Consider the following 27781-nt stretch of genomic DNA (forward strand, 5'->3'; position numbering starts at 1 on the left):
ATGGCGGACAAACATGATAAACAAAACAGTGGAGATGACAAATCTTTCAAAAACAATCAATGGGTTAAGTTAAATGTAGGAGGAACGTATTTTCTAACTACTAGGACGACATTAGGTAGAGATCCAAAGTCTTTTTTGTGTCGTTTGTGTCAAGAAGATCCTGATTTGAACTCAGATAAGGTAAGTTGCCTTTCTCTTTTCCTAAAAACTGTAAATATATAAGTTCATTTTATATGTTTTTACCGTCTTATATCATTTTCAATTACTCAGTTTTTCATATTGTATAAAAGAAAAGAAATATATAATTAAAAATCCAAATATATAAGCTTAATTTATATGAGTTTACTCAGGTTGAATGGTATGTATATACTAAATCTGAATAATAATAATAATAATGTTCTGTATGTAGCTAAAACAATAATTCGTTGGCTGCGTTCGGCAGACTTGACGGTTCCGGTTGCCTTTGAGTATTTTTCTGCCAAAAACCCTCTACGGTAGTGCCATTTCGGAAAGTGTTTGGTAGCATCTTCTGTTTATGCTACCCGAAACCGATCGACAATGGCTGTTTTTTGTTCCAACGTGTACGTCACACGTCGTTCGACAGATTGAAACGCTTCTGCTTGGTTACGACTGTCGACTCTGCCAAATAAGGCCGATATTTACAGTTTATAACACTGGCTTCGTTCCTTCGGTGACAAATGTTACCGTCAAATAAAGTTTATACCATTTAGTCGCCCGAGAAATATACTAGAATGAAATGTACGATGACTTCCGTTTGTGATATTACTGGTAACTATTGTTGGGTAATCGTGCATGATGTTTTGACTTTCTTTGGGGTCTTTTTTGGACCCGAATGAAGTTACCCGCAAAATAATTTCTTGAAATATGTGTAGCAAATACAAGCTGTTGTCTTTTAGTATAATAATTGTTTGACCCAATATGGTTGATACAATTAATTTTTTCATTAACACAAATAACATTTAGAAAAATTGAATGAAATTTTATGTTTCATAATTTTTCGTTTCTTTGTAAGTAAAAAGTAATTTTTAACGATGGACGTTTATTGAAAATGTTTTGTGATACGTTCAACACATTTATTGTGACAGATTTATGCTACTACGTTCGACGTGCTAATTGGACAATGCATGCAATGCACGAATGCATCCATTATTGAATTCAAATTGCTGTTAACTGTTATATTTATGAAAGATTATTGTACTGCTTTTGAATTGAGTAAACAATATATTTCATTTTTGAGTTTTCATATATTTTTATTAATTTATATTATGACTGACATTAATTTTAGTTATTATTTTAATAAATATAGGAGGAAAAAAAATTGTGGTTTGTATTACCCTAGGTATTGAGATGGCAGCTCGTCTCCGATCCCAGCAATCAGAAGAAAGAAAACAGTGGGGACGCACATTCTAACCTAACCTAACCTACTCTAATAATTATGGTAATTTATTAGAATAGGTTAGGTTAGGTTAGGTTTAGAACGTGCATCTCCACTGTTTTCTTTCTTCTGATTGCTGGGATCGGAGACGAGCCGCCATCTCGATACCTAGGGTAACATTAACTAAAATTGTCATTACTTTATTTTCATTGAATACTCTGATTCAGCTAAACTTTGTTTAAATTTATAGAATGAATGATATTAAAAGAACATTTAACTTCATTTGTATTTATCTCATATTATTATATTTCAACTGATTTTATGAATTAGAACTAATCTTTCCCAGAATAAGAATGAAACTTATGTTCATTAGTTGGAATATGTAAAGGAAAATAGTTTTGTGTTCATTATGAAGTAGAACATAATAGGCTATATACCAAACAAGTTTATATTTTTATAATCTATTTTAGTAGTACCCAACTTTTTTGGACCTACACCACTTAGACAATCTTGCAGAGATTGTCACACACTTTATTATTAAATATTAGTAGACTAGCTAGATTGATCATGTTGCTTTCTCTAATACTTTTATTATGATAATTTACTAGTACAAACATCTAAAATATAGTTTATAACACCTAGAAGTATATTTTGTTAGTTTTTTACAAATTTTGAAATTTATTGCTTTAACTGTTTATTTGTTCTGCAGCATTCTTAGAGTGGCTTCAGAGTGTAATTAGTGTAATAAAAGAAAAAAATGCATTCTTGAAAAGTATTTAAGTAAATCATAGCAAACATGCTGAATTTATTTATACAATGTATTCAAATATTATATAATCATAATTTCTGTCATTTTTGACCCTTCCTCTTTCCTATATACTGTAGACAGTCATAAGCAGTCATTAATAATAGTGGTAATGTAGCCCGATTTAAATATGACAATTGTTTGGCTTTAATATAACTATCAGACTTAGAGGTTCTTATATGTGTTGGTTAGACTGCCAGAATACAAAAAAAGATCTTTAGAAAGCCAAGGTGTCAACAGCCCTAGCAGAGGAGTTGATCCACAACAGAAAATCTGCACCTTTTTGAGGGGAAGCAGAGATCACAATACCAACAGCCAAAAACCTACCCAGAAGAACAGCTGAAGAACCTTGTATAGAAACAGCCTTGAACTTGATTATAAACATAAAGAAAGAAACATTAAATGTAGACCTATGGGTGTGGTTAATTAACTTGGCAAAATATTACATTAGGTTTATAATCCCTTCATTCAGTTGAACTTCAAAATATTTTATTTTAATGTCATTTTTATTATTTTATTTTAAATTAATGTATAATTTTGATATATTTTTATCATATATATCATATGTTGAAACTCTCCTAACAGCACTATTACTGCTTTGTTCAAAAAATTATTGCTCAGGTAATGATGCACTTGATCATCTGTGCCATACTTAATTATTCAAAAATTCTTTTAGAATGTATTCCAACATTTAAACCATTGGCTCCCAAAGTGGGCACTAATAACCCTCTGTGGGCAGTGTGTAAATCTAGGGGGGCGAAAAGAAGCAAGTGGGGAGCACTGGAGGCAGGGTACTGGACGATGACCATAGGCAAAGGTTGAGGTCACTGACAGCCTTTCCTTTTCCTCTGTTAAACAGGTAGGAAGAAACATTGCGTTTAATGGTTTTCAGATGTTGAGAACAATGTGTGGTAAGTACACAAAGTGTGATGTTTGTAGAAAAGTTTTCCTAAAAATATTTCCAAGCCTTTCTCACACAAGGAAAAATGGGTTAGGAGGCATTGGGGTATGATTGGGGAGAGTTGGATATAACTTTATGGAAAAAAGGGGGCAGTGGATCAAAAAAGTTTGGGAATCACTGATTTAAACTGTAGAACTATAGAATGAAAAGTTGGAATTTCAAATTGACAAAAGAACTGATAGAATGCATTATTGATTCTAATGTTCCATTCTGTTCAGATTCTGAAGATGGGACCAATTGTCCTGAAAAATATTTAAATCACATTAAAAAACTGGACTCTCTAACATTGTCTAGCATATATCTTTCTGTGATTTCACAAGAAGTTGTCTTGTTTATTAAGAGTGAATATTTTGATTTGATTAATAAAAAGCCAGAAGGATAAATATACTTAAAAATTCACAAAAAAAATAGAAGAAACACTAAAATGAATTAAATGTGTCTTCATATTTTTCCTTTATACCTCGAGAACCTAATAGTCTATGGCAGAGTTAACTTTTATCTTCAGACTCTCATCTGCCATATGTAAAAACATGTTAAAATAAATAAAAATATACTCTTTATGCCAATAATTGTTTATTAAATTAATAAAACTGTCTTTTGGCATTAAAATCCTTTAATGATATTGAAATTAGCACTTTGATGATAATAGACTCAGCCACCATTATATAGATTATTTTGTAATGACAGGGATATTTTTTCAGCATTAGAGAAATCAGGCATTTATATGATTCCTTTACAACAAACAAGCACAGATACAATGCAATATTATATAGGTGCTACAAACAGAAAACATTCATGTCGTCTTATATAACATCAGCTAAACTACAACCAAATGCTGAATTCTATTGGGCTTGATATGGCTAAATACTAAATAAATTATGTAACCAATTTGGCACTAGAGGGAAGCGTTAGGTGCCATCTCTTATTAAATTTAATAAGAGATGGCACCTAACACTTATTTAGTATTTAGCCACATCTACCCTGATAGAATTCAGCATTTGGTTGGAGTTTAGCTTATAGTATATTGGGTCTAGCGATGTTATTTATATTTATAGAACATCAGAGGGATATCAAGAACAGCAGACATATCACAGAATTATCCAAAAATTTATTGGATCATGATCTTATTCTTTTATGGGCTGAAACATCATTAATCAAACAATGTGTTAAGTGCAAATCTATCTACATTTGGGAAGCATTATACATATCTATATTAGAACCCTGAAACAAACCTACTTTAGTAATCCCAAACATGTGGATCTCACTATTTAAACTTTTAAATGAGTAGCATCATAACTTACACCAAAAATTTAAATCTATATTTCATTTTATTTTATTTTATTTTATTTTTAGTTTTAAAAATCATTCTTATATCTTACTCCTAATTTTTCATAATTTAGTTTATTATATTTTCATTCTTTTATCCCCTATAAAAGTCATTATATTTAACATCTTCAATTTATATTTACTAATAAATATTCTCCACTTCTAATACCCCGGGATGTATCCCGGGGTATTAGAAGTGGATCGGGATATCCCAATCCACAAGGGGATGCGGAGTATCCCGCAACATACATCCTGATAGGATCTTGCAATTCTTTTCCTTATAAAGTAGTGGCTTTCCGATTATTAGTCATGAGAGTGTACACGCATTCTTCCACAACACAGGCATTAACACAGGAGATCAATTATATAGAAGCGATGGCGAAGGAGTATGGGTACACCAACCTTATACATACGCTCGTTAAAAAATACAAGCATTGCTATCAAAATAAAGAGGATGTAGAAGGTAGGTATATTAAGGTAAAGGAAGATGACAAGTTTGTAATCTCTGTCACGTTTAACCCCATTCTAAAAACATTATATACTGACATTGCCAAGAAATGGGAGATTAGGGTTGCGTACAGGAGATGTCGAACCATTTTTAGCCTACTAAGGAATGGAAAAGATCGTCTGAACCCCAATAGGTTACCGGGCATCTACAGAGTCCCTATAATAGATGGCAGGTGTAATAAAGAAATGGTTTATGTAAGTGCAACCAAAAGATTGTTACATGTGCGTCTGAAAGAGCATAAATCTGACATTATATGAAATAAGTACACGACAACCCTTGCAACATATGCAACAGACCCGGACATCACGGCGGTATTTAACAAGGCACGTATCATTCTCACCACCTCACATCATGATCACCTAAAAATTTTGGAAGCTATTGAAATTTTTAGAGTGGAGTGCAAAGCCATGAGCATTAATTTTAAGGAAGAAATGTCCCTTTCTACAGCGTGGCAATTCCTAATGGACGACAGCGTTTAAATTAAATTTATTTGTTTATTCTTGCATTTTGAGTGTATAGTAGAAGGGAGGATAAGCAGTTCACAATTAGAAGTTTTATTAGGCATGGGGACGCATGCGCTTTGGAGTCTTACGTAATCGAACACCATCGGAAGGGGAAGTGTGTAGGTCGTCAAGCAAATCACTACAATGTTTATCGAATGCCTGAGGAAGAGCCCAGGAGGGGCATCGAAAGCATTAGCAAATATCGAAAAGTATTACTCCGGTTAATAGGTTGGAGAAAATGTTGATTTATATTTACATTCAAATTTTAGCATTTACGACTTTAAATTGGTTTATTTGGTTAAGCAATCTCATAACGGTAATTAAAATAATGTTCTATTTTAATTTCAACATTGTTAAAGAATTTTAACACAGAAAGACAGTTTTATTTATTTAATGTTAAAATAAATATTTATCAATTTTTCAGTTTTGATAAATTGGTTAAACACATTATTAAGTGCATAAAATATCGCACTGGCCCATGCTTTTTTCTATGGGCAAAATAGCATAAAAATTATGGCCATTTTATATAATTTTGTCTTTGTTGTTGAAAAACATTTTTTCTTGATTTTTTGACATGTGGAATTGCAACACGTGGTCTGAATGATCTTTTTCTGATCATGTTATGCCATCTTGTATGCTCATTAGGTTTTAAATTCAACAGAACTTCTACTATGCATAAATGCATAAATTCTAGTTTGTATAAATGGATTGATACATATCCACAAAAGTAGAACAGTCACTAAAATGATATACCTACTGATTTTGCTCATTAAAAGAAAATAAAGATTATTTCTCGAATATTTTTTTTTTTGTGTTTTATATTTTCACAACGTTGTACTTATTTATGTTCAAGAAAAACATGCACGAAAAACTTATTTTGTGCAAGAAAAACATTAGGAAAGGCAAATTTTGCATATTTTTCATATTTTATAGGAGTGAAAATTAAATTTTTATTAACATTTAGTTATAAAAAAGTTTACTTGGCCAAGTGCAATTTTCATTTCCACAGGCCATGCTGTAACTACAGTAGAGAGTTGTTAATCCAAATCAATTGGGGACTGGGGTTATTCGGATTAGTGATTTGTTCGGATAACCAATCATGTACGAAAAATATATTAACCTGACCGTTGCATGTCGCTTCGTGTTGAATTTTTGTCGGTTTTAAGCCTAACAAAAATTTTTATAATAATAATCGAGGCTATTGTATCGTTAAAAATCATTTCCTTATTTTGTACAAACAAAATAAATATATTGAAAAATATAAAAACATGAAAATTATACTTTAGAAGTAAATCTAGTATCAAAAACGTTCGATTCAGCACGACAGAGTCTGACTGAAAATCGTTCGGATAACCGAGGTTCGGATTAACGACTCTCTACTGTATTTGACATGTATTGCAAAAATGCAACACATGCCACTTAATTTGTTAATAATGAGTTGAATAAAAGATAATTATTGAAATTACAAATTTTACTTAAATGCAAAATATGGCAACTTTATTTTTTGAAATTTTGTTGTTTTCTATATTTTTATTTTTAAATATAATATTTTTGTGATATACAGTATATTAGCTTATCTAATGGATATAATTTTGAATTAAATCTTACTCATTTTTACGTACTTATAAAAACTATTCATGAATATTTATACAGTATATTTAAATATTACTGTTAGTTCTCAAAAATTTTGACTAAAAATTTTTGAGAACTAATTTATAGTAATGTGATGCCCTTGTATCTTTTATTTTAAGATGTACAGTAGACCCCCCCACAACACAGTAGATACGTTCCATGTTATATGAATCTGTGTTGTACGAGTCACTTAAATACATGAGCCAATCACAGCCTGGCACTTGTGCAGTTTAGGGGCTATGGCTGTTTGAAAGGTTTTCTTCTATAAAATTAATCAATTCTAGTCTAATTTGTCTCAACATTTCCAAAACACGTATAATTTTTTGGGAATAATCCATATAAACTATGCTACAAACAAAAAATTGTAGAATTACTTACCGAGAGTGCATCGTTCGACGACGCCATTGCTTAAGCTTGTTTTCGTCGTTGAACGGTGGGTGCGTGTTTCCTGATAAGTTATTTTTCTATGAAAAATTCATTGAACTTTGGAGACATCATTAATAAAAATATAATTTTTATGGCTGTTGAATAATAAATGTTTTTTAGTAGGTCTAGTGCTCGTTTAAACTCAATGGTTTGTACAATATCCGCTATTGGTCTAGATTCAACCAATCCTGTCATGACACGAGTTGGCAATGATGTTTTACCGTGTTATACGAGTCTCTTTTAGCACATTATACGAACACGATCACAATTTTTTCGTCGTGTTATATGAACCCGTGTTATAGGGGGGTCTACTGAATATTAATTCTTGTTATATTAATTAATGTAATTAAAGTCTTATCCTTCAACATACACTGAGACTCATTGAATATTATATAACATATACACCTTATTGCTGAGAATCATTTTACTGCTTTAAACTAACATTTTCAACATGATCAACAGGCCATCAATTTACTGGAACGTTTACAATTGTTCTATAATTGAACGAATATTGGTTTGATTATAGAATGATTGTAAACATTGGAATGATACCAAAATTTCTCCCTATTCCAATTTTGATTCTGATTCTGCTGAAAACTCCCAATTTCAATACAATTCTCAATTCTTTTGAATACTTCTAAAGTTTATTTTAATTTAGAAAAATTTGACTACTGAATACACTGGGTTGTATATATAAAAAACCTTCTTACTTGAACCAAATAACAAGTAAATTGTTTCTTAGGTGCAAACATTTTTGGCGTTGAAGGGGCGTCGAAAACGTTTGCATCTAAGAAACAATATACTTCGGTTATTTGGTTTAAGTAAGAAGGTTTTTTATAAAAATTAATGATTTACATTACAAGCACAGTCCATTCATTAATTAATAAACGTCAAGCTTAAGAATGGAAAAGGATTGGGAAATCCAGAATCAATCTTTTGAAGCAACCTGAAAATTTTCTATTTATATGTGGATATGCATGCTTTTATTGTGTACTACAAAATAAATTCGTGTCATCTAGGATTGCCATCTTTGGGAATTACTTCATTGGCCAAAGAAGATTCACTTCTTTTTTCGTGCTTCTTGCGGTTGGCATACTTCATAAATGCTTTAATTCCATCATATTTAACACTAAATGAGTTTCAATAAATGATGCAACGAGTTGAACAAATATCATCATCATCACAATTTTTGAATTCATTCATTTGAACTATGAATTTCTAGACTGACTCATCTTGAAAATTCAATTTTTAAAACTCAAACCAGCAGTAAACTTAGCACGAGCAAGTGTTTTTACTCAGAATTGCACAAATTGCATTTGAAAATTTAATGTATTAGAGCTAGGGTTGCCACCTCATAACGTAGTCTTGCCCGGAGATGATGATTAAAGAAACCGAAAAAACCTGGGGACGTTTCCATATAAGTCTCTGCAGGTGAAGGGTCTAAAGTAGGGTGAATACTAGCTAGCTGTAATATTTTTCAAAAATTACACTTTTTATTGCGATTTTCGACCCCCCAACTTAATTAAACATATACATAATAAAATTTATTAATAAAAAAAATTAAAAAACTATTGGATGTCATTTTTGACATCAGAAAGTAGCTTTAAATAACGTGCATCATTAAAGGTTGATTAAAATCGCGATAAAATTTTTTCACACGGGTAAAAATTTTTGGAAAAATTTGGAAACAAAAAACATCTGAAAATCAAAAAATACAGTCAAACCTGTTTTTATGCGGGGGATAGGGACCACATTAAAAAAAACGCATTAAAAAAAATCTCACGAAACTTCACGAATGGCTGTAAATAATAGTTTTCGCGACACAATTAAAAAATATTTTTTTTATGCGGTCAACAGGGACCGCATAAAAAAAGTCTCACATAGAAAATAACTGAAAACCGTACGAAATAGAATTTATTGACAACAGATGTCAGCACTTGACTGCATCGTCTGGTATATCGTCTGTTTTACATATTTTTGTCCAGGTGGTGTTTTGTTGACTTAAAAAGTAAATTATTTCATTTTTCGCATATTCATGCAATAATATTACTATAATAAGTGCATTTATGCTATAATAAGTTTATTTAGCTATAATAAGTCAACGTGAGACATGACGAATCGCACGAGACTAGTCGCCAACTATACCGCACAAATTAAAAATTCGCATTAAAAAAATCGCACAAATAAAAATCGCACATAAAAAGAGCGCATAAAAACAGGTTTGACTGTATATATATATTGAGGATCAACAGAAGTGTTTGTTATATAACATTATTTAGCCTGCTTGAGACTGACTAGAGCAGTGATTCTCAAAGTTGGGGTCGTGAAAAATATTTCGGGGGGTCGCAGAAAAATTCATGACAGATAAATTTTTTCAAATATTTTATAAACTTACCGTGGATTCATGTTTAGAAATAGTAGAAATAAAAAATGTATAAAATAATTTTTACTTAAATAAATTGCACATATAAATAATATGAATATTTTAATATGAGACTGAATATAACATTCAAAAATTTGTGCACTATTCGGGAATCTCCCGAGCTTCCACTCCCCGCCTGAACTATGATAGAACAACGTTTGGAACTGAGGTTAGTAAGCAAACATTGAATTCTTTTTGACTTAGTGTGAAAACAGAGTATCCATTACTCGCTGAGTTAGCAATGGTAGTTCTCTTACTATTTGCAACTACTTATTTATGCGAAATGGCATTTTCAGTAATGACCAACATCAAAACAAAGCAGCGCTCTCATCTTAGCAACATAGACATCGCCAGAGGGAAATCGCTATGAGACCTGCACTGACTGATATTAAACCCAGGTTTAATTTATTGTGCCAAAATGAGCAGCCTCACCCATCACATTAAATTTAAAATATGTTTAATTTAACTAATTCAGTTTACTAATGTCGAAACATGTACATAGAATATTTTGTTCAAATATGTACCAGAGGTAAGTTATTAATTTTTAATAATACTAAAAACAAATCTGCTATTAAAATTATGAGTGTTTCAATGCAATTAAACAAAAAAAAATTAACTCCTCCTAAATTTAAATTAATCCCCTCTCCGGGATGTTTTTCCACACATATGCATTTTTCAGGGGGCCTTTGAAATTTTTAAGTGCAAAATGGGGGTCGCGGACCAAAAAGTTTGAGAAACACTGGACTAGAGCATGGGACGATAGGAGTAACTATATTCTATAACTTACCATTAATCATCAACCAACACGAACACTGATTATCAAACTGTCCCCTATGTCATGTCACTTTCAATAGACATCTCTTGACAGAACAGTCACAAGAGAGAGTACAACTACATAGCATGTGGCAGCATTGCGCCTATGCCAGTTATAGACATTATGTATTTAAGCCAACGACCACCACACTAGTAATTCAGTACACGGGGAAAGAAATATACGCGACGGTTTGCATATAATTTTGTACATATTCATTTCAACTTGCACAACCTGGAGAAATATTAATTAACCCCGGAGATAACTCGCTGAATCCTGGAGTCTCCGGGTCAAACCCGGATAGGTGGCAACCCTAATTAGAGCATAATAAAAATTTTCGTAATTATAACAAGAAGGTAATTTTAAACGTTGCGAAAAGTTCACTGAGTTCAGCGTTATATCCACGTTTGCTTGTCGCAAGTACTTTCGACGAACCTTACTGTCGTCGTCTTCAGGCGAGTTCGTAAATTTGCCGAAAAACTTTAAAAAGAAACAAAACCGATGCAGAATGGAACGCATAAAGCTTTACCAAAGCCGTTACGAACGTAAATTAAAAATTCAAAAAACATTCGAAAGCCGATCGAGCATCTAGCTCCACGACTAGCGAGGCCGCGCATGCGCAGACCCGCGCTTACGCTAATCGTATATTAGATAACGCTAAAGCACGTTTAAACACTTGAATAACGTGATCCAGATATTGGGCAGCTCAAGAGTGGGAGTGTTGCATGCTTCTAACGTGGTGGTAAGGAGGGATTCCCAGATGAAAACTGTTTTTCTATCATTGCAGCACTTGAGCATATGCGCTTGCGACCATAGCGGATTGAAACCCTGTTCGAGAGCCTTTTTTGCTAGCTCTGTGGTGTGCCTACCCCTCACCACATCGTCCTGGTGCTCGGCGAGGCGGCTGACAAGCATTCTGGTGGTGGCCCCGATATATCGTGTGCTTATTCCCGTTGCTAGATTTTCCAGTGGAACAGCATAGACCCCCGATTTCTCGAGCGTGGAGAGCTTGTCTCTGTCGTTACACAGAAGCTTGCGCAAGTTTGGAAGTGGAGCTAATGGCAGTACCAGGTTGCGCTTCCTAAATATTCTGCAGATACGTATAGAGAGGGGTCCGAGGTATGGCAATGATGCTTGCATCATCGAAACCTCCCTCTTGCTGCTTAGCGTGGTGCTAGGAAACAATGATTTCTTTACCCTACTGAGCACATGTGTAAATTTTGCACGCGAGAAGCCAGCCGTGCGTACTGCCAAACTGATGTTATCTAACTCGATGTTGGCCAGCTCCTGTGTAGAGGAAAGCAAAAATGCCCTTCTTATGAGGGAGGCGATGGCTGCGTTGACATATCGAGAAGGCTGAAAGGCCTCTGCTGGGATGATCGTTGCCATACCTCGGACCCCTCTCTATACGTATCTGCAGAATATTTAGGAAGCGCAACCTGGTACTGCCATTAGCTCCACTTCCAAACTTGTGCAAGCTTCTGTGTAACGACAGAGACAAGCTCTCCACGCTCGAGAAATCGGGGGTCTATGCTGTTCCACTGGAAAATCTAGCAACGGGAATAAGCACACGATATATCGGGGCCACCACCAGAATGCTTGTCAGCCGCCTCGCCGAGCACCAGGACGATGTGGTGAGGGGTAGGCACACCACAGAGCTAGCAAAAAAGGCTCTCGAACAGGGTTTCAATCCGCTATGGTCGCAAGCGCATATGCTCAAGTGCTGCAATGATAGAAAAACAGTTTTCATCTGGGAATCCCTCCTTACCACCACGTTAGAAGCATGCAACACTCCCACTCTTGAGCTGCCCAATATCTGGATCACGTTATTCAAGTGTTTAAACGTGCTTTAGCGTTATCTAATATACGATTAGCGTAAGCGCGGGTCTGCGCATGCGCGGCCTCGCTAGTCGTGGAGCTAGATGCTCGATCGGCTTTCGAATGTTTTTTGAATTTTTAATTTACGTTCGTAACGGCTTTGGTAAAGCTTTATGCGTTCCATTCTGCATCGGTTTTGTTTCTTTTTAAAGTTTTTCGGCAAATTTACGAACTCGCCTGAAGACGACAACAGTAAGGTTCGTCGAAAGTACTTGCGACAAGCAAACGTGGATATAACGCTGAACTCAGTGAACTTTTCACAACGTTTATACAGTCTTTGGTGTGAATATTGTCGTACCGACATTGAAAGTAATTTTATCATTATAAGTAAACATACTAAATATTTTAAAAATTTAATATATTTTTTGGGTTGCAATTTGAAAAAATTGCAGACCTATAAATTCTCACTGTTGTCTGTCTGTCTGTCTTTCCTGAACTTCAAGAACAGTTAGATAGATGAAAGTCAAGACCAGATATAGAAAAACTATGAACAGGGGGCCCCAATTAATTATATACGAACTTCTGACTTCTGATGCAAACTGGAAGTCAGGTTATTTCAATTAAAAAAGTTTCCCTGAAAGAAGTTAGATAGATGACCAGCATAGCCTTGTTGCTAACAGGAAAAGTAAGATGTACACGGGCAAGACACTACTAATTTGAGGTGGAGATCATGTATTTTAAATTAATTTAAAAAATACAATTAAAAAGTGCAGTCTGGCATTGTGACGATGTCACAATAAATAATTGCTCATGCAATTAAATTTCAATTCATTTATATTTTAAACCGTTTTGTCGACACTTAAATATTTTTTCCAACTGCTGGCCTTGATTTAGAACTAGGTAGCTTAATAGTTCAATGTTAACTCACTTACAATTTAAAATTTTTAAAAGACAGGCAAATTTATAAAACAAAAATTAATGAAATTTCTAAAAAAAATTAAAATAAATTTAAATTTGATTATCTTTTGTGCAAAACAACACTAATGCAACTTCTATAGTTACATGACAAAAGAAAAAATCTAGCAATAAGTTGTTTAACTTTCCCAGCAACATTTAGTAGCATCGTCTGTTATGATGTTTTATTAAAAAGAATTTTTCATATTTTTAATTATTATAAAATGACAAAAAATGTAATTTTGAGGGTAGGGATTGGTTTTATAAAAATTGTAAATTTTGACAATGAGTAAAATTGTCATTAAGTCAGATCGTACTCAAGATATGACATGACTCCCTTTATTTCCCCATCCTGTTGACATTTAACCTCCAACAATTTATACAGGCGACAATTTATCTTATCCGTGTGAACCACATGTCGTTTTGTACTAATTAATTGATGTTCTAAAACTTTCTAATTGGAAAGTTTGCTCTATCTGTTTTTGTTTTCGATTTGCACTGCCTATCTTCCAAATTTTGCCACTAGGGACGCTGCTGTTGTTTGCATTAGATCAGGCGTAGTCACTTTACTATACCTCTATACCGTTACCTCACTTGCATAGCTGTAGCTCTCTTTGTTCACAAGAATTTTTCGATTAAAGGGACTTTCCTATGCACCCTGTATATATGTATATATATACAGATATCCACATTGTTTTTTATTATAAACATAATATTTCAGAAAGTGTGGATAAAATACTTGTTGTCGGTCTTGATTGATTTGGTTATATTTCATCCAGGCAGTCAAAGTTGAGTCTCTATTTATAGCACTTTGTGAAGTGTTAGTTTCAGTTTCAGGTAAGGGAACATTTTACTCTTAATATTTATATAGATAGATATACTGAATACAGATTGCCTGTCAAGTCAGCTCAATGCCAGCCAAATGAAAACTCTGTCACCCTATCTCGCCTAAAACGGGGACAGTTAGCACTGACTAAGTGCATTCTGTTGTCACTCTGACTACACGAAAAAAAAATCTGCCATGACAGACCACTTCGTTTATGGGATGTTGCATGTCTCTGCTTTGTCGACATGAAAGTTTCCAATAAACAAGTAATTAATTATTAATAATGCTAATTATAGAAAATTTTAATCTTTGACTAAAACAAATAATTAATTTTCTTATTAAATGTGAAAGAATCGTTTTAAGAATTGGAAATTAAGATAAGACTTTCTCGATTTCAATTAATTGTCCATTACTACTTCAAATGCAGTTTTAAATTTGCAAACAAAAGGAAAAATGCTGTTACTCCAATGTTACCAACTTCAATGCCACATCATCGGTGGTGATGTAATGTCAGAATCCAAACAAAAATGAAACATGACTAGAAATAAACCCACATTAATTATTTATCAAAAATTTTTTATTTATTACTGGCTGAAGACTGACTGCAATACCATCCCACAACCAGCAAGAGAACTTCAAAATTCACACAAAATTTAAATTTTAGGCACTTTGTCAAATTGTTTGTAAGTTGAACATTCATAAGTAGGGAAGCTCTTATATTTTATTTTTTTGCTAATGAAATTTTCAATATTAAAAAATAACAACAAATAAATTGATTGCAGCTGTTAAATGATATAGTAATGTTCAGAATTTGAATCAAACCGTTGATTTTTTAGTATATTTGACTAAGTAAAAAATTATTAGTGCTAAATCAATAACTATTTCAGCATTGAATTTGTTTACTTTTTTTTTTAATCAAATAAAAAATGTAAATACCATAATTAACATGTTTTTAAATTGTATATTATTTTGTAAGTGTCGCACATAGCATGTTATAAATTTAAATATTTTTGTACAGGATGATACTGGTGCTTATTTAATAGATCGAGATCCAACTTATTTTGGTCCTATACTAAATTATCTTCGCCACGGTAAATTAATAATTAATAAAGATCTTGCAGAAGAAGGTAAGTAATGGTTTTATATAAAACATCATAATAATTCTATCTTTATTATTTTAGTTATTAAATTTTAGTTATTTTTATATAGGAGTATTAGAAGAAGCTGAGTTTTACAATATAACAGATCTGATTAAACTAGTTAAAGAAAGAATCCTAGAGAGAAATGCCAAAATGACAAAAGTAAATTAGTTCATATAAAGTTTTTATATCTCACTAATTTAAAATTATTTATTAATAATTTTCTGATAAAAATGTATAAAATATGTATAACTCACTACTCACCACACTGGAATTACTTCCAAAAAAGTACGTACCTAGAACCTTTTACAGTGTGGTAACTCGTAAATATCGTCACACAAACGTTTTAGAACCCCTTCTGGGCTCTGCTTCAGGTTCCAAATTGTTTCTAGGTGGATGTTCAATTGCCGGTAAAAATTCGTTCCAGGAACGAATTTTTACCGGCAATTGAACATCCATCTAGAAACAATTTGGAACCTGAAGCAGAGCCCAGAAGGGGTTCTAAAACGTTTGTGTGACAATATTTAGGAGTTACCACGCCATAAAAGGTTCTGGGTACGTAATTTTTATAAAATATGTACATTAAACCAAATATCTAATTTCTGAAATTATGAGACTAAGTTTGGGCTACTATGTGAATGTATCAAAAATTAACTTTCTCTAATTTTTTAAGTGGGGTGACGCAAAGAAATTATTTAAAGGTTTTGACAGATACAAGTCTCTGTGTGGCCGCTACACATGCCAGTCATGGAATCTGACACTTGGCCTGGACATCAGATTTATTCATGTTTTGAGAAGCATGCATGATTTAATGAATATTTGAAAAACAAAGTGTATGGCATGATTCAATTTTTATGGCCAAAAGGGACTTCACCAAGGTGAGATTCATCAGGAGCTGGCAACTATGTATGGAAATGCTGTATTATCTGTGCAGAAAATTCAATTTTATTGCCAACAGTTTGATTCTAGAAGGTTTTTGTTGTGTGATCAGAAAGGATATAGTCATCCATCAAATTCAAATGAGCTCATTCCTTGTGTCAGCAAAGTTGTTTGGGTAAACAGGTGAGTCATGATAGACAAACTGAAGGACATGTTCAGTTGTTCATATGAGACCAAGACATTGTCCATAACCATTAGGTTTCCACAAGTCTTGAATCAATACTAATTGGACAGCTTTTGTGGATCAACAATACAATACCTGTGTTGTTATGCAGAAGATGGAAGAATTTTTGAGTTCTGTTGTTACTGGTAGTGAAACTTGGTTTTATTATTTCCAACCTGAAACCAAAAGGAATTTGGAATCCATGACATGGAAGCATTTTTCATTCTTTGTTAACACTTTCAAGTCTTACCTGTTAGGTGTCGTGATTCTGTAGACTGACCTTTGTTGACCTTTTAAAATCTTGTGCATTTGAAAATGAATAATTAAGAAACATCTAGCTCAGGGGTCGCCAAACTTTTTTATCGTCGACCCCCTACAACTTTTCAAAATCTCACATCGACTCCACCAAAAACTTTGTATTACAAATAAAAAAAGCACTTACTATTTTAATACATTTCTTTTAATTTTACATTTTTTACATTTATTGTATATATGTAAATAATAATTTTTATAACTGGCAATCAATGAGATGGATAAGCTTGATGATCCTTAGCAATATTCGGTTCAAAATTTGTAAGTTTTAGTCTTTTCATCAACCTCCCCAATAATCTTATATCTTATATCGACCCCTAAAGTGGTCAATATCGACCCCTGATCTAACTGGATATTAATTAATTAATTATGAAAATGAATAACTTTACAGTTTTTATAACTAGTCTATATTAAAGATCGATTATTTTCCTTTTAATTTCATATACAAGTAAGTAAGTATTTGTTGATACAGATTTGATTGTTCATAATATAAATATAATGTATACAAACATAAAAACCAAATTTTTTAGTCTTTATTTATAATTGCATCATTTGAAAAATGTGCGCTCAATTCTGATCGGATAATTGTTTATTTTCATTTTATTTAGTGTTTTCTGTCTTTTGACAAAGATTTATGATGATTTGTACAACGAAATTTTAGTTTTTGTTTCATTTATAAGCCATTTTGGTAAATATGCAAATTTGCATACTGTAAAAAAAGTGCATTAATCTGCAATAATTTGATGTTTATACTTATTTATTTATCTGTATTTACATTTTAAAAGAACAAAACATCAAATTATTTAATAATAATGGTAATAACTTCAACAAAAAAAGAAATTGCAGGAAAATTTTTTGTTCTGAAAAAAATTTGATTAACGTTGCAAAATGATGATATTGATTTCAAATTTTGATCTTAAAATTTTGTCAATAAATGAAACTAGAAGCATACTACTTACAAAAGGACAATTGCCATAGGAAATGCAAGTAGACACGTTTAAACCAAAGGTTACAAGAAATTACGGCTACATTTCTGGGTCAAAGGTCATTCCCATATCTTAACCAGAAAGTATTAACAGAAAGTTCAAAACATCAGCAACGTGACATCTTGAACTTCCTGTTAATGAAGAATAAAGCTGGAAACTTATGTAAACTGTTTGAGACATTCGTGAGTATCTGGCATGTAGAGTTTCACCAAAAAACAGTGAATGCCAAAATTTATTGGGAAACACTTGCTCATTTCAAGGAGACCATTTATCACAAGTGGTCAGGTTTTCTGTTTTGTCATGTTGTGCTTCTCCATAATAATATATTTGGCACATAATGCAAAAGACATTTGTATTAATACAGAAGTGGAAGTGGTAGGTTTTGGCTCAACTTCTTATACTTAGCTCTTTCAGACTTTCATTTTTTCCCATAACTCAAGAAACACTTCTAAGGGAAATGTTACCAATCTGATGACGAGGTGCAAGCTGAAGTCTGGGAATAGCTATACCAATTATCAGGACTGGGTAATTTTTGCCAGGCATGGAACAACTGATAGGGCACTGGGATAAAAGCCTTTGCAAGAATGGAATACGTTGAAAAAGAAACCACCAGCCATTTGAAACTACCATGTCATCTAATTGCCACAATGTTCATGTCAATAAATAAAAAATTGAGAAAGTTAATTTTTGATACACCCATGTAATTTAATTTGTCTTAAGGTGAGCAGTTAGGCGTAAACAATTTAGAATAATCTGGAAAGGAACATCCAACCAGATTGGGGCTTGAACTTGCATCTTCTGTACATTGTGCAGATGCATTACTAGTTAAACTGCATGGAACTCCATTTGATCTTTGCTTCTATGCCTATATTAATTAAAGCCATATAGCCATAAAGAGTGATTGTCTTGTTGATTGAGAATATCTTACACCCAAGGCTCTCTATGTATCTTAGCCAACTTGAACTTTACTCTAAAATTTAACATATATGCTATATAACTAATTAATTTAAATCTGAAAGTGAAGATTGGGCGGAGCATAGCCATAAAGACTGGTCTACATGTAACATTTTATCATCAGTCTTCTTGATCAAGTAAGACTGATAAACAAGATTGATGCAAAACACAAGATTATAGTCTTTCTTTCGGTCTTTTCCAGAGATATCATGGATGGAAAACTGCTGTTGACAATTATTTCATTGTGATTGGTGAAATTGAAAAAAGAAGTTGCACATTCTTAAGATGGTCTCAAGAATGGTTACCCAAGAGAGGAAGATTCTCTCATAAAAACTTATGTGAATTAAGACAAGACTGCCTTTATTATTTATATATGGGCAAGAATAATTTATATACTGAAAATTATTTATACTATTAACTCCAGAAATAACAATATAAGACATTCCCATAAGAAGGACTATTGCTTCCCATGAGACATTCGCTGCACTGCCCAATTAGATATTTGGTTTAATATTAAAGTTCACTGGAGGATTTGTAAAATATATAATAAATTAAATTATTTTGATAAACACTAAAATATTTTATTACAAATAAAATTTACAAAATTCAGTTAAGTAAATAATTCTGATTTCAGTTTGTTGCTTAATTTATTTTCAACAAATTGAAATAAGAATAATTTCATATTAAATAATAATACAATCAAATATAAAATTGGAATATTTTTTATAAACAAATTTTCAAAATTCAGATATTTTTAGCTAATCGGTAGTTGTTTTAAAAGTAAAATGTACAACTTTTTTTAAATGAAGCAAGTTCAAGAACTATTACAATAAAATAAGTTTTTTTTAATTACTTAAGAAATTTTACTTTACAATATTATGATAGTATCTCATAAAGTATGATACATGTACTTAGTATGCTATTAAGCTTTGGTACAAATATAAATGTCTTTAAGTTCAAGTTTATTAAAAGGTAATATTATAACAAACATTTTTTATAAGTAGGTAGTAAGGAATGTAACAATAGAAATCTGTAAAATTCAAAAGGTAACAACTTCTTTATTTGTATTAAACATATATTAATATAAATTTCAGCACTGATATTTCCTTTTGTCACAAACGACAAACTTTTCAATCCGTTTGGGGAAATTGCTTGCCATACCAGATATTTTGATGCAAACTTTTTAACATTAATTGAGATGTCTGAGATTCTGGAAGAACTTCTAACACTGTATAATAGCAAGAGCCTGAAAGTGTTGAGAAGTCATCTTTCATCTTTGTTTCGTCATTTAAAATCAGACAAGCAATCTTTTTGCCAATTAAAGAATATAAGTTTCGAACTCTAGTTTTAATTACCCTCTTTTGTTTTTCAGTTACTTCAGGTATTTTTTGTTTTTTATACGATCTCATACTTGCACAGTGCTTAGTCCTTTGAACCGTTGTTTGTTTAATTTCATATTTTTTTTTTTTATGCAACATCTCTCACTGACATATTGAAATTTTTGGAAATGACTTTGATTTTCTTCTGGTTGAATTGTAGCTACAAGCACCATAATTTCCACTGGAATCTGGCTTTTGAGAAATAGAAAATGTCTTACAATGTTGGTTTAACACTCCATGTATGGTACTTCAGGAAATTTGTAGCTGCTTTGCTATGAAATGTCTTGGTCTTTCTGGATTTGTCAACAGTTGCTTTTTGACAGTCTATTTCATTCATTGTTTAAAGCAATAGAACAGTTATTTTAATAAAATTGATAATGGAATACTTATTCTAATAATTATTTGAAATAGTTGCTATGGCAACAAACAGAATTATAAATAATAAACAAAAAACTAATTCTTTTAAATTTTACAGATTTCAAATTCTATACCAAATTCTATTTGGTATATTCATCAGTCTTCTTGATCAAGTAAGACTGATAAACAAGATTGATGCAAAACACAAAATCATAGTCTTTCTTTTGGTCTTTGATGGAGCTTTAAACAATGAATGAATCTATTACAATTCTATACCAAATTTGTTTATATTTATTATTTAATTATAGCCATTTATTAGCCCGATTATTTAGGCATTGGTTGGTTTATTTACAGATTTCTATTGTTAAAGTCCTTAAGATACATAATTTCCATTTCTAATGTTCAAAGTGTCCTCACAAGCATTAATACAGGTTTTTATCCATGGTTTCCACTCTTTTATGGCAGTATAGATGCTTTTCAAAGAAAAAGCAGCTAATTCTCACAGATAGGATTTTTTGAGAACTTCTACAGTTGTGCAGGATTTAGCAAAGACTTTCAGCCCAAACTTTGATCCTGTAAGAAATCTAATGGGTTCAGGTCAGATGATGTGGTAGGCCATTCTTCCTTTGAAATGAAATCTGGAACTTTTTCTTTTAATCAATCTTATGTGGTTTTGACATTGTGAGCTGGAGCTGAGTCTTGCTGAAAGTCCAAGTATGATTTTTGAACAGTTCTATCACCGCTTAGAGAATCTCTCCTGTAGTTCCTGACACTTGTCGTTTTAACCTCTGTTGATAAAAAATGAAGTTCTGCTTTTCCTTGTCAACTAGACAGACCATCACATATCTAGGATGATAGTCTCTTTGAGACTTCTTGACATTTTGGGAATGACTTTCACTGATTTGGCATAGACACAGTCATTTTGCTTGTTAAATTTTCCTCTACAATAAAAATTTTTTTATCTGTGAAAATAGCAATTTTTACAGATAAAAAAATTTGCAAAAGACAACATCAACAAATCAGCCTTTTCTTCTTTTGAGGCTGTACCAACATTTGGTAGGTACCACAGGTTCTTTTTCAGTGATAGATGAACAGTTTGTCTTGAGATGTTTATTAATAAGGTCAACTTTCTTTGAAATTGGTAAGGATTTCTTATTACGTTCTTCAAAGCATTAACCATTCCTGGAGTTCTTTTATCCCTCAGATGATCATTTTTTGATCAGTCCTCAATACTGTTGTTTCTTCATACCTCTTCATGATATGATACACTATGTTTTTTGTGACATTTCCACATTTTATCAGATGACAAATTTCACATTTCTTTATTCTTTTGAAGAAAAAGCTACAGAATTGTCTCACATTTTCTTTGTGGTTCCTTCAAAGCTAACAGAACAAAGACTATAACTTACCTTACATAGAATTCAAAAAACATTTGAACAGCAAATGGAATTTTTGTATAAAAATTTAAATTATGTATGTGTCAAAGGCACAAAAAACTAAAGTAAATTTTATACCAGAACTTATTAGCATACAAGGTATATGTAAAAGAATTTCAAACAATATATCAAAATAAAGAATAACTAAAAATTGCATTTAGTATTATTAAATTAAATTAAATTAAATTTAGTTTTACATTTTTTTGAATATATACAAATTAAGTGAAAATAATTAACATTTATAAATTCAGATGAATCCTATGTTAAATATAAAATTCCAAAAGTAATATTTGGATACCCTCATTTCTTAATATAAATGATAAATAAGTTTACTTTAAGATAAAATCATTACATGAATAATTTTAAAGTCTAAAATTCTACTTCAAAAGCTTGTTTGTACTTTAAGAACAGAATAAACTGTTTCTGTTATTTCATCTTATAAGTATTCATATATCAATTAAAACAAAGTAAGCATTTATAGTACCCTTGATTGAAATTGTGAAACAATAGCAAAATTAAAAAAAAAAAAATAGAATTATTATATTTTTATCAACAAAAATAACATTTGAACTTGGCACCGTATTCAAAAAGATGGTGAAAAATGCTTAATTTTGGAAACAAAATGAAATTTTTGTTAAAAAAGTACTTTCCAACTACAGTATATCTAGAAACAGCATCAATAAGTGGAGGTGTGTTTGTTGAAGGTCATGTAGTGTGGGTGGCCACCAGTCTGCATTTAACATTGCACTATTATGTTTAAATCAGTTTGTTTTAATTTATTTTGATTTTATTTCATTTTATTAATTTTTTGTATAATTATAACTTTGCTGTAATTTTAATTTTGAAAAAGTTAAAATATAGGAAAGTTCTCTCATTTGACTGTATACATTCTAATGCATTTGATAATTTTCACAGCTGATGATGTTCTTATAAAATAACAAAAATGTTTCTGAATAAAATTTAATTTGGTTTCCAGAATTAACTATTTTTCTTGTCTTTTATATACAACAGTATATATATGTATAGAAGTTTCTATTGTATTTACTTCAAACCAAAAGATAATGAAAGTTGTGATGGATATTGTTTAAAAAAATGTTTTAACCTAAGAAGTTAATTTTCTGTATACTTTTCTTTTTCTCGCCTTCTCTTTGGAATTTGAACCTTCTTTATTAAGATAAAAATTATCTTAATCAATTATACTTTCAAAAATTAATTTTTGTTTGGAAGATACAAATAAAAACAATCAAACTAAACTTAATAAAATAGATCATAGAAACTCAAGTTAGATGAGAAGCTGGCCATCTTTGAGAGACAGATCAGAGCATTTATTCACAATCTATTTCAAAAGATCTGTTCCAAAATCTGCAAACAGAAGTATATGTTTTTAGGCAGTTTCTAGTCATCTTCATGTATTTAAATGTTTGGGTGCAATTCTTAAAACAATTTTTTTTTTTATTACTTCAATACAGTCAGAGTTTTCTGCTTTATATTTTCAAATTCTTCTAATAATTGCTTGGGAATAGGATAGCAAGCTATTGTTATGGATTGGGCTATAGGAGATGTTAGGGGTTTCAAACTCATACGCAGCAAAGGGCCAGTCAAATACATTATATCAGATGTGGGCCATATTCAATATTATTTGATAAACCAAAATATACTATAATTTTAAAAAAGGCAGTAACAAAGGCCATTTTGTTTCCAGGTCTTTACGACTTATATAAACAGTTAGACGCTTGAATTTTTTCTGGTTTAATCACCAAGATGTTAGGAAACGTTGATTTTTAGAAAATAAATCATTAAGACCACGGACCAGACTATGAAGTCTTAACAGGCTGTATCCGGTCCGCGGGCTGCCAGTTTGCGACCCCTGCTTTAACAGACATCAATAGCTGAGATGCACTGAATATGACAGATACCCATACTATTGCTATGAATAAACATGTTACAGCTTGTCAGTAATGATCAGTTTCCAACTGAGAATTACAGAAAAATAAATGGTAAAATTAAACAATAATGGCCTATTGGTGTTAATGTTGAATCTATGTACTTAATTTTTTTGTAAGAGTGTATATATCCATGAATTCATGAATTGGCACTGTATTCAAAAAGATGGTGAAAAATGCTTAAGATCATATCTTACACTGCAAAAATTATGAACATGGAACTTACTAACAGTCAAATTAAATGTTGTATAGTCATTCTAGTGCAAAAGCCTATAGGTTTTTGCATAAACATATACCTTTTAATGTTATATTAAACAACGTGTAATAATAATCGTAATAAGCCTTTGATATTTAAGATAATACATATTTAGTTATTAGATTTTGTTTTAATTATTGCATTTTAACTCTACTATGATAATTGTGAAATATAATTTATAATAAGTATTAGTTGAAAATTTGATAAATAAAGTTTTTATATTTATTTTGATTTAGGATTCTAAGAAACATGTATACAGAGTATTACAATGCCGTGAAAATGAACTTACTCAAATGGTATCCACCATGTCAGATGGTTGGAAGTTTGAACAAGTATGTTAATTAAATTTAGAATTATAGATATAATAATTCATACTTATAAATGATGTGATTTATATGCTTACATTATTTGATTATATCAACTTTCAATTTTGTTTCAGTAATTATCTTTTTAACATTATTTCAATTAATCTGCATTGTAATTAAAAACATTTAAATTTTACTTAGGATTTATATCTTGAAACTTAACTGTATTAAGAGGTTATATATCAATTTATATTTGCCTTCAGACTGAAACAAGTGTTTTAAAAGAATTCAAACAAAAGTGATAATTTAATTTTAAAATTAATATAATAAATAATAAGATATTTCTTGGATTTTAGAGAATAAATATCAGAAATTAGTTGTTGTATAAAATTGATTATTGATTAAAACTGTTGAACATATCCATAAAATTTTTCTAAGTAAATAGCTTATGAAATTTTATATAAATAGAACTTGAAATGGAAAATATTGAAACATTTATTTTTGTAAATTGATGAAAAGTTGCTAATCTATAATGAAGATATACTAAATTTATATTCTTGGTATTAATTTTCATGGTTTGCAAAGAAAGTGAACAACATAATTTTAATTTTCTCAATTAATTGATTGCTCATTTGAATTATTGTAAAGGGTTTTTTGGATTAGTGAAAAATTCAAGTTAACAGGATGACATGTAAAGGATAAAGAAAAGGACTACAGACAAACACGTGTATTTAAAATAAGTTTTTAAAAATATTTATGTTAAAATGTATCATATCCTACATAATAATTTTACAAATTTATTATGTTTTAAAAAATAATTGTTATTTTTTTTTGTGTTTGGATGGAACATTTAATAGAAAAATGAATAAAAATGGTTTGGAGTATCAGGAGTGTGTTGTAGTCGTATTTAGCAGAATTACTGAAAAAAAGTCTGCCTTATTTTTAATGTATTTATTTATTTTGATTAGACACAAATTAAAGTTAGAAGTTACTATATTGATGAATTCTATAAATGTAAAAATAAGTAAAGTAAAATCTAGTTCATTTTAATTGAAATTTCTGTACAGTATAAATTTAGTGACATATCTCAATAAAATATTAATAAAATTAATTTATTTCAGGTAATTAATATTGGTTCATCATATAACTATGGAAATGAAAATCATGCAGAATTTTTGTGCGTAGTTTCTCGTGAATATTCAGGTTCTAGTTCACTTGCATCGGAACGTGAGTTTGAACCGACCGATCGAGCTAAGGTATAGCATTGATTTATTAATTTTTATAGCATAATGCATTTATTTAATACACAGGTAAAAGAATAATAATCCATAACATACAACTTATCTTGATAACTTAAGAAATTTTATTTTAATTAATTCTTTGCAAATATTCTTTGATTAGTATACTACTAGTCTTCTGCGGCTGCAGAATTAAAATTTATTATTATTTTGATTTTAACACTTGTAACCAAATATTTAGAAATTTAAATAATGATTAATAATAAAATTTAATTATAATTCTTATCATACATTAATATGTTACATTCAAAGTAATGATAGAAAGAATTAACTGTGTATTTTTTAAATTTTAGTATATAAAATAAGATTTGCTGATGACAATCTATTTAATAAATTTTTTTTTATTAATGTTTTATAGGTTTTACAACAAAAGAATGTTCGTATGTAAAAATTTTAAAATATACAAGGTTGCTACAATTTGTGCAGGCATCTGTGATATTGATGGGTAATTCCAAAACAAACAAATATAGTCAACAATTACTGCAACCCATCAGTACTAGTCCAGCACCCACATGTGTAATCTTACATCATGTCTTCTTTTGCAATTTATTACTGTTTTGTTTGAATATAGCATAAATGTGATGTTTAGATTAGTTTATCACAAATTGTTTTCTCAAACCATAAACATCTGAACATCTTTGTACATCATCCCATCTTGATGCAGAAAAAAGTATTTTAGAACATTCCTATTAACATGGAATCATTCCCAATGTTTTCAGTTGATTTATTAATTAGTCCTATCTCATTTATAAAATATATCAGTTTTATAAAACTGAAAATACTGTTATTATGATTCCATACTTCAAGTGGCATTTATATGAAAAATAAATAATAAAAAATATATATATATATATTCAGAACTTTCTGAAATTAGTATTTATCTGAGGATAATTTTGCATTCATCTACACATCATATATTGCCCACTTCAAATGATTGTACCTGTATAGAAGCATTGACATTCTCAAAGTATCACCTAATACAATCAATCCATCCTTATGAGTAATGTGTTAATATTTTGCAGTTTGCCAACAATTTATTAAAACATCATTTACTTACAGCATTGTAAGAAAAAATGTACATAGTATACCTGTATACAGATGCCATTACTTAAAATATTTCTTAATGTTCCATACATATACAATAGTTTTGTGATACATTGTTCAAAAATAAATTTAGTTAAAACTAATTCAGTTATTTATTATTATTATTATTATTATTATTATTTTGTAAACATTGTTATTAATGAAAGTTACTTTGAAACAAAACAATTGTATACAGTGTACATGGCAGTTTTTTTCGTAATATTATGTTGTAAACGTCTATTAAAAGTAATTTGATGTTGTAGATAAAGATACCACTCTGCCAATGTATGTGCAGTGTGTTCTATATGCATACTGTTGTGTGTTGTATATAATGTGTATAATGGAACAGTATTTTGTGTTATTCATATGTGGGACTTTCTTTCATTATTGTGATGAAAAAAATTTCCACTTCTGTTCCTCTTTTAAATAGATTTTTGTGTGTCTTTATGCAAATAGTTGCTATTAGGGATAAATCAAATTTGACATTTGTCATCATATTTGGGAGCATTTGGTAAATGTAATCATGTATGTTGTTTAATTTGGTAGCAATAAGACTTTTTTCATGATATAATCATTAAATATAAAGAAAGACATAGTTTTTGAGGATCGGGGCCAATGGAAGAAAAGATTCTTTAATTAAGGCTATATCTTTCTTTATCTTGCTAACTTTTTACATTTTGAAAAGTGTAATTTTAAGTGGCAATTATACCTCTTGCGGGTTTATGTGTAAGGAATAACAAAGTCTTTTCCCAATATCTTGCCATTGTTTTTCAATTTAAAAATGAATTGATGTATTATTAAATTAACATCATTTTTGTAAAATGTTGTCTAGTCACCTTCATA

The 27781-nt window shown here is 30.7% G+C and overlaps 1 protein-coding gene across 1 annotated transcript; it reads left to right on the plus strand.

The window, feature by feature from the left end:
- LOC136987720 (BTB/POZ domain-containing protein KCTD5-like) lies at positions 1-27760 on the plus strand. Its single transcript, XM_067285488.1, has 6 exons — positions 1-180; positions 15407-15515; positions 15598-15689; positions 24489-24584; positions 25679-25813; positions 26214-27760. Exons 1-6 carry the CDS (start codon positions 1-3, stop codon positions 26241-26243), a joined length of 642 nt encoding a protein of 213 aa, XP_067141589.1. The 3' UTR covers positions 26244-27760.
- The last annotated feature ends 21 nt before the right edge of the window (positions 27761-27781 follow it).

The sequence above is a fragment of the Centruroides vittatus genome, unplaced genomic scaffold, assembly GCF_030686945.1.
Source record: "Centruroides vittatus isolate TY-2023 unplaced genomic scaffold, ASM3068694v2 scaffold_2569, whole genome shotgun sequence".
NCBI lineage: Eukaryota > Metazoa > Arthropoda > Arachnida > Scorpiones > Buthidae > Centruroides > Centruroides vittatus.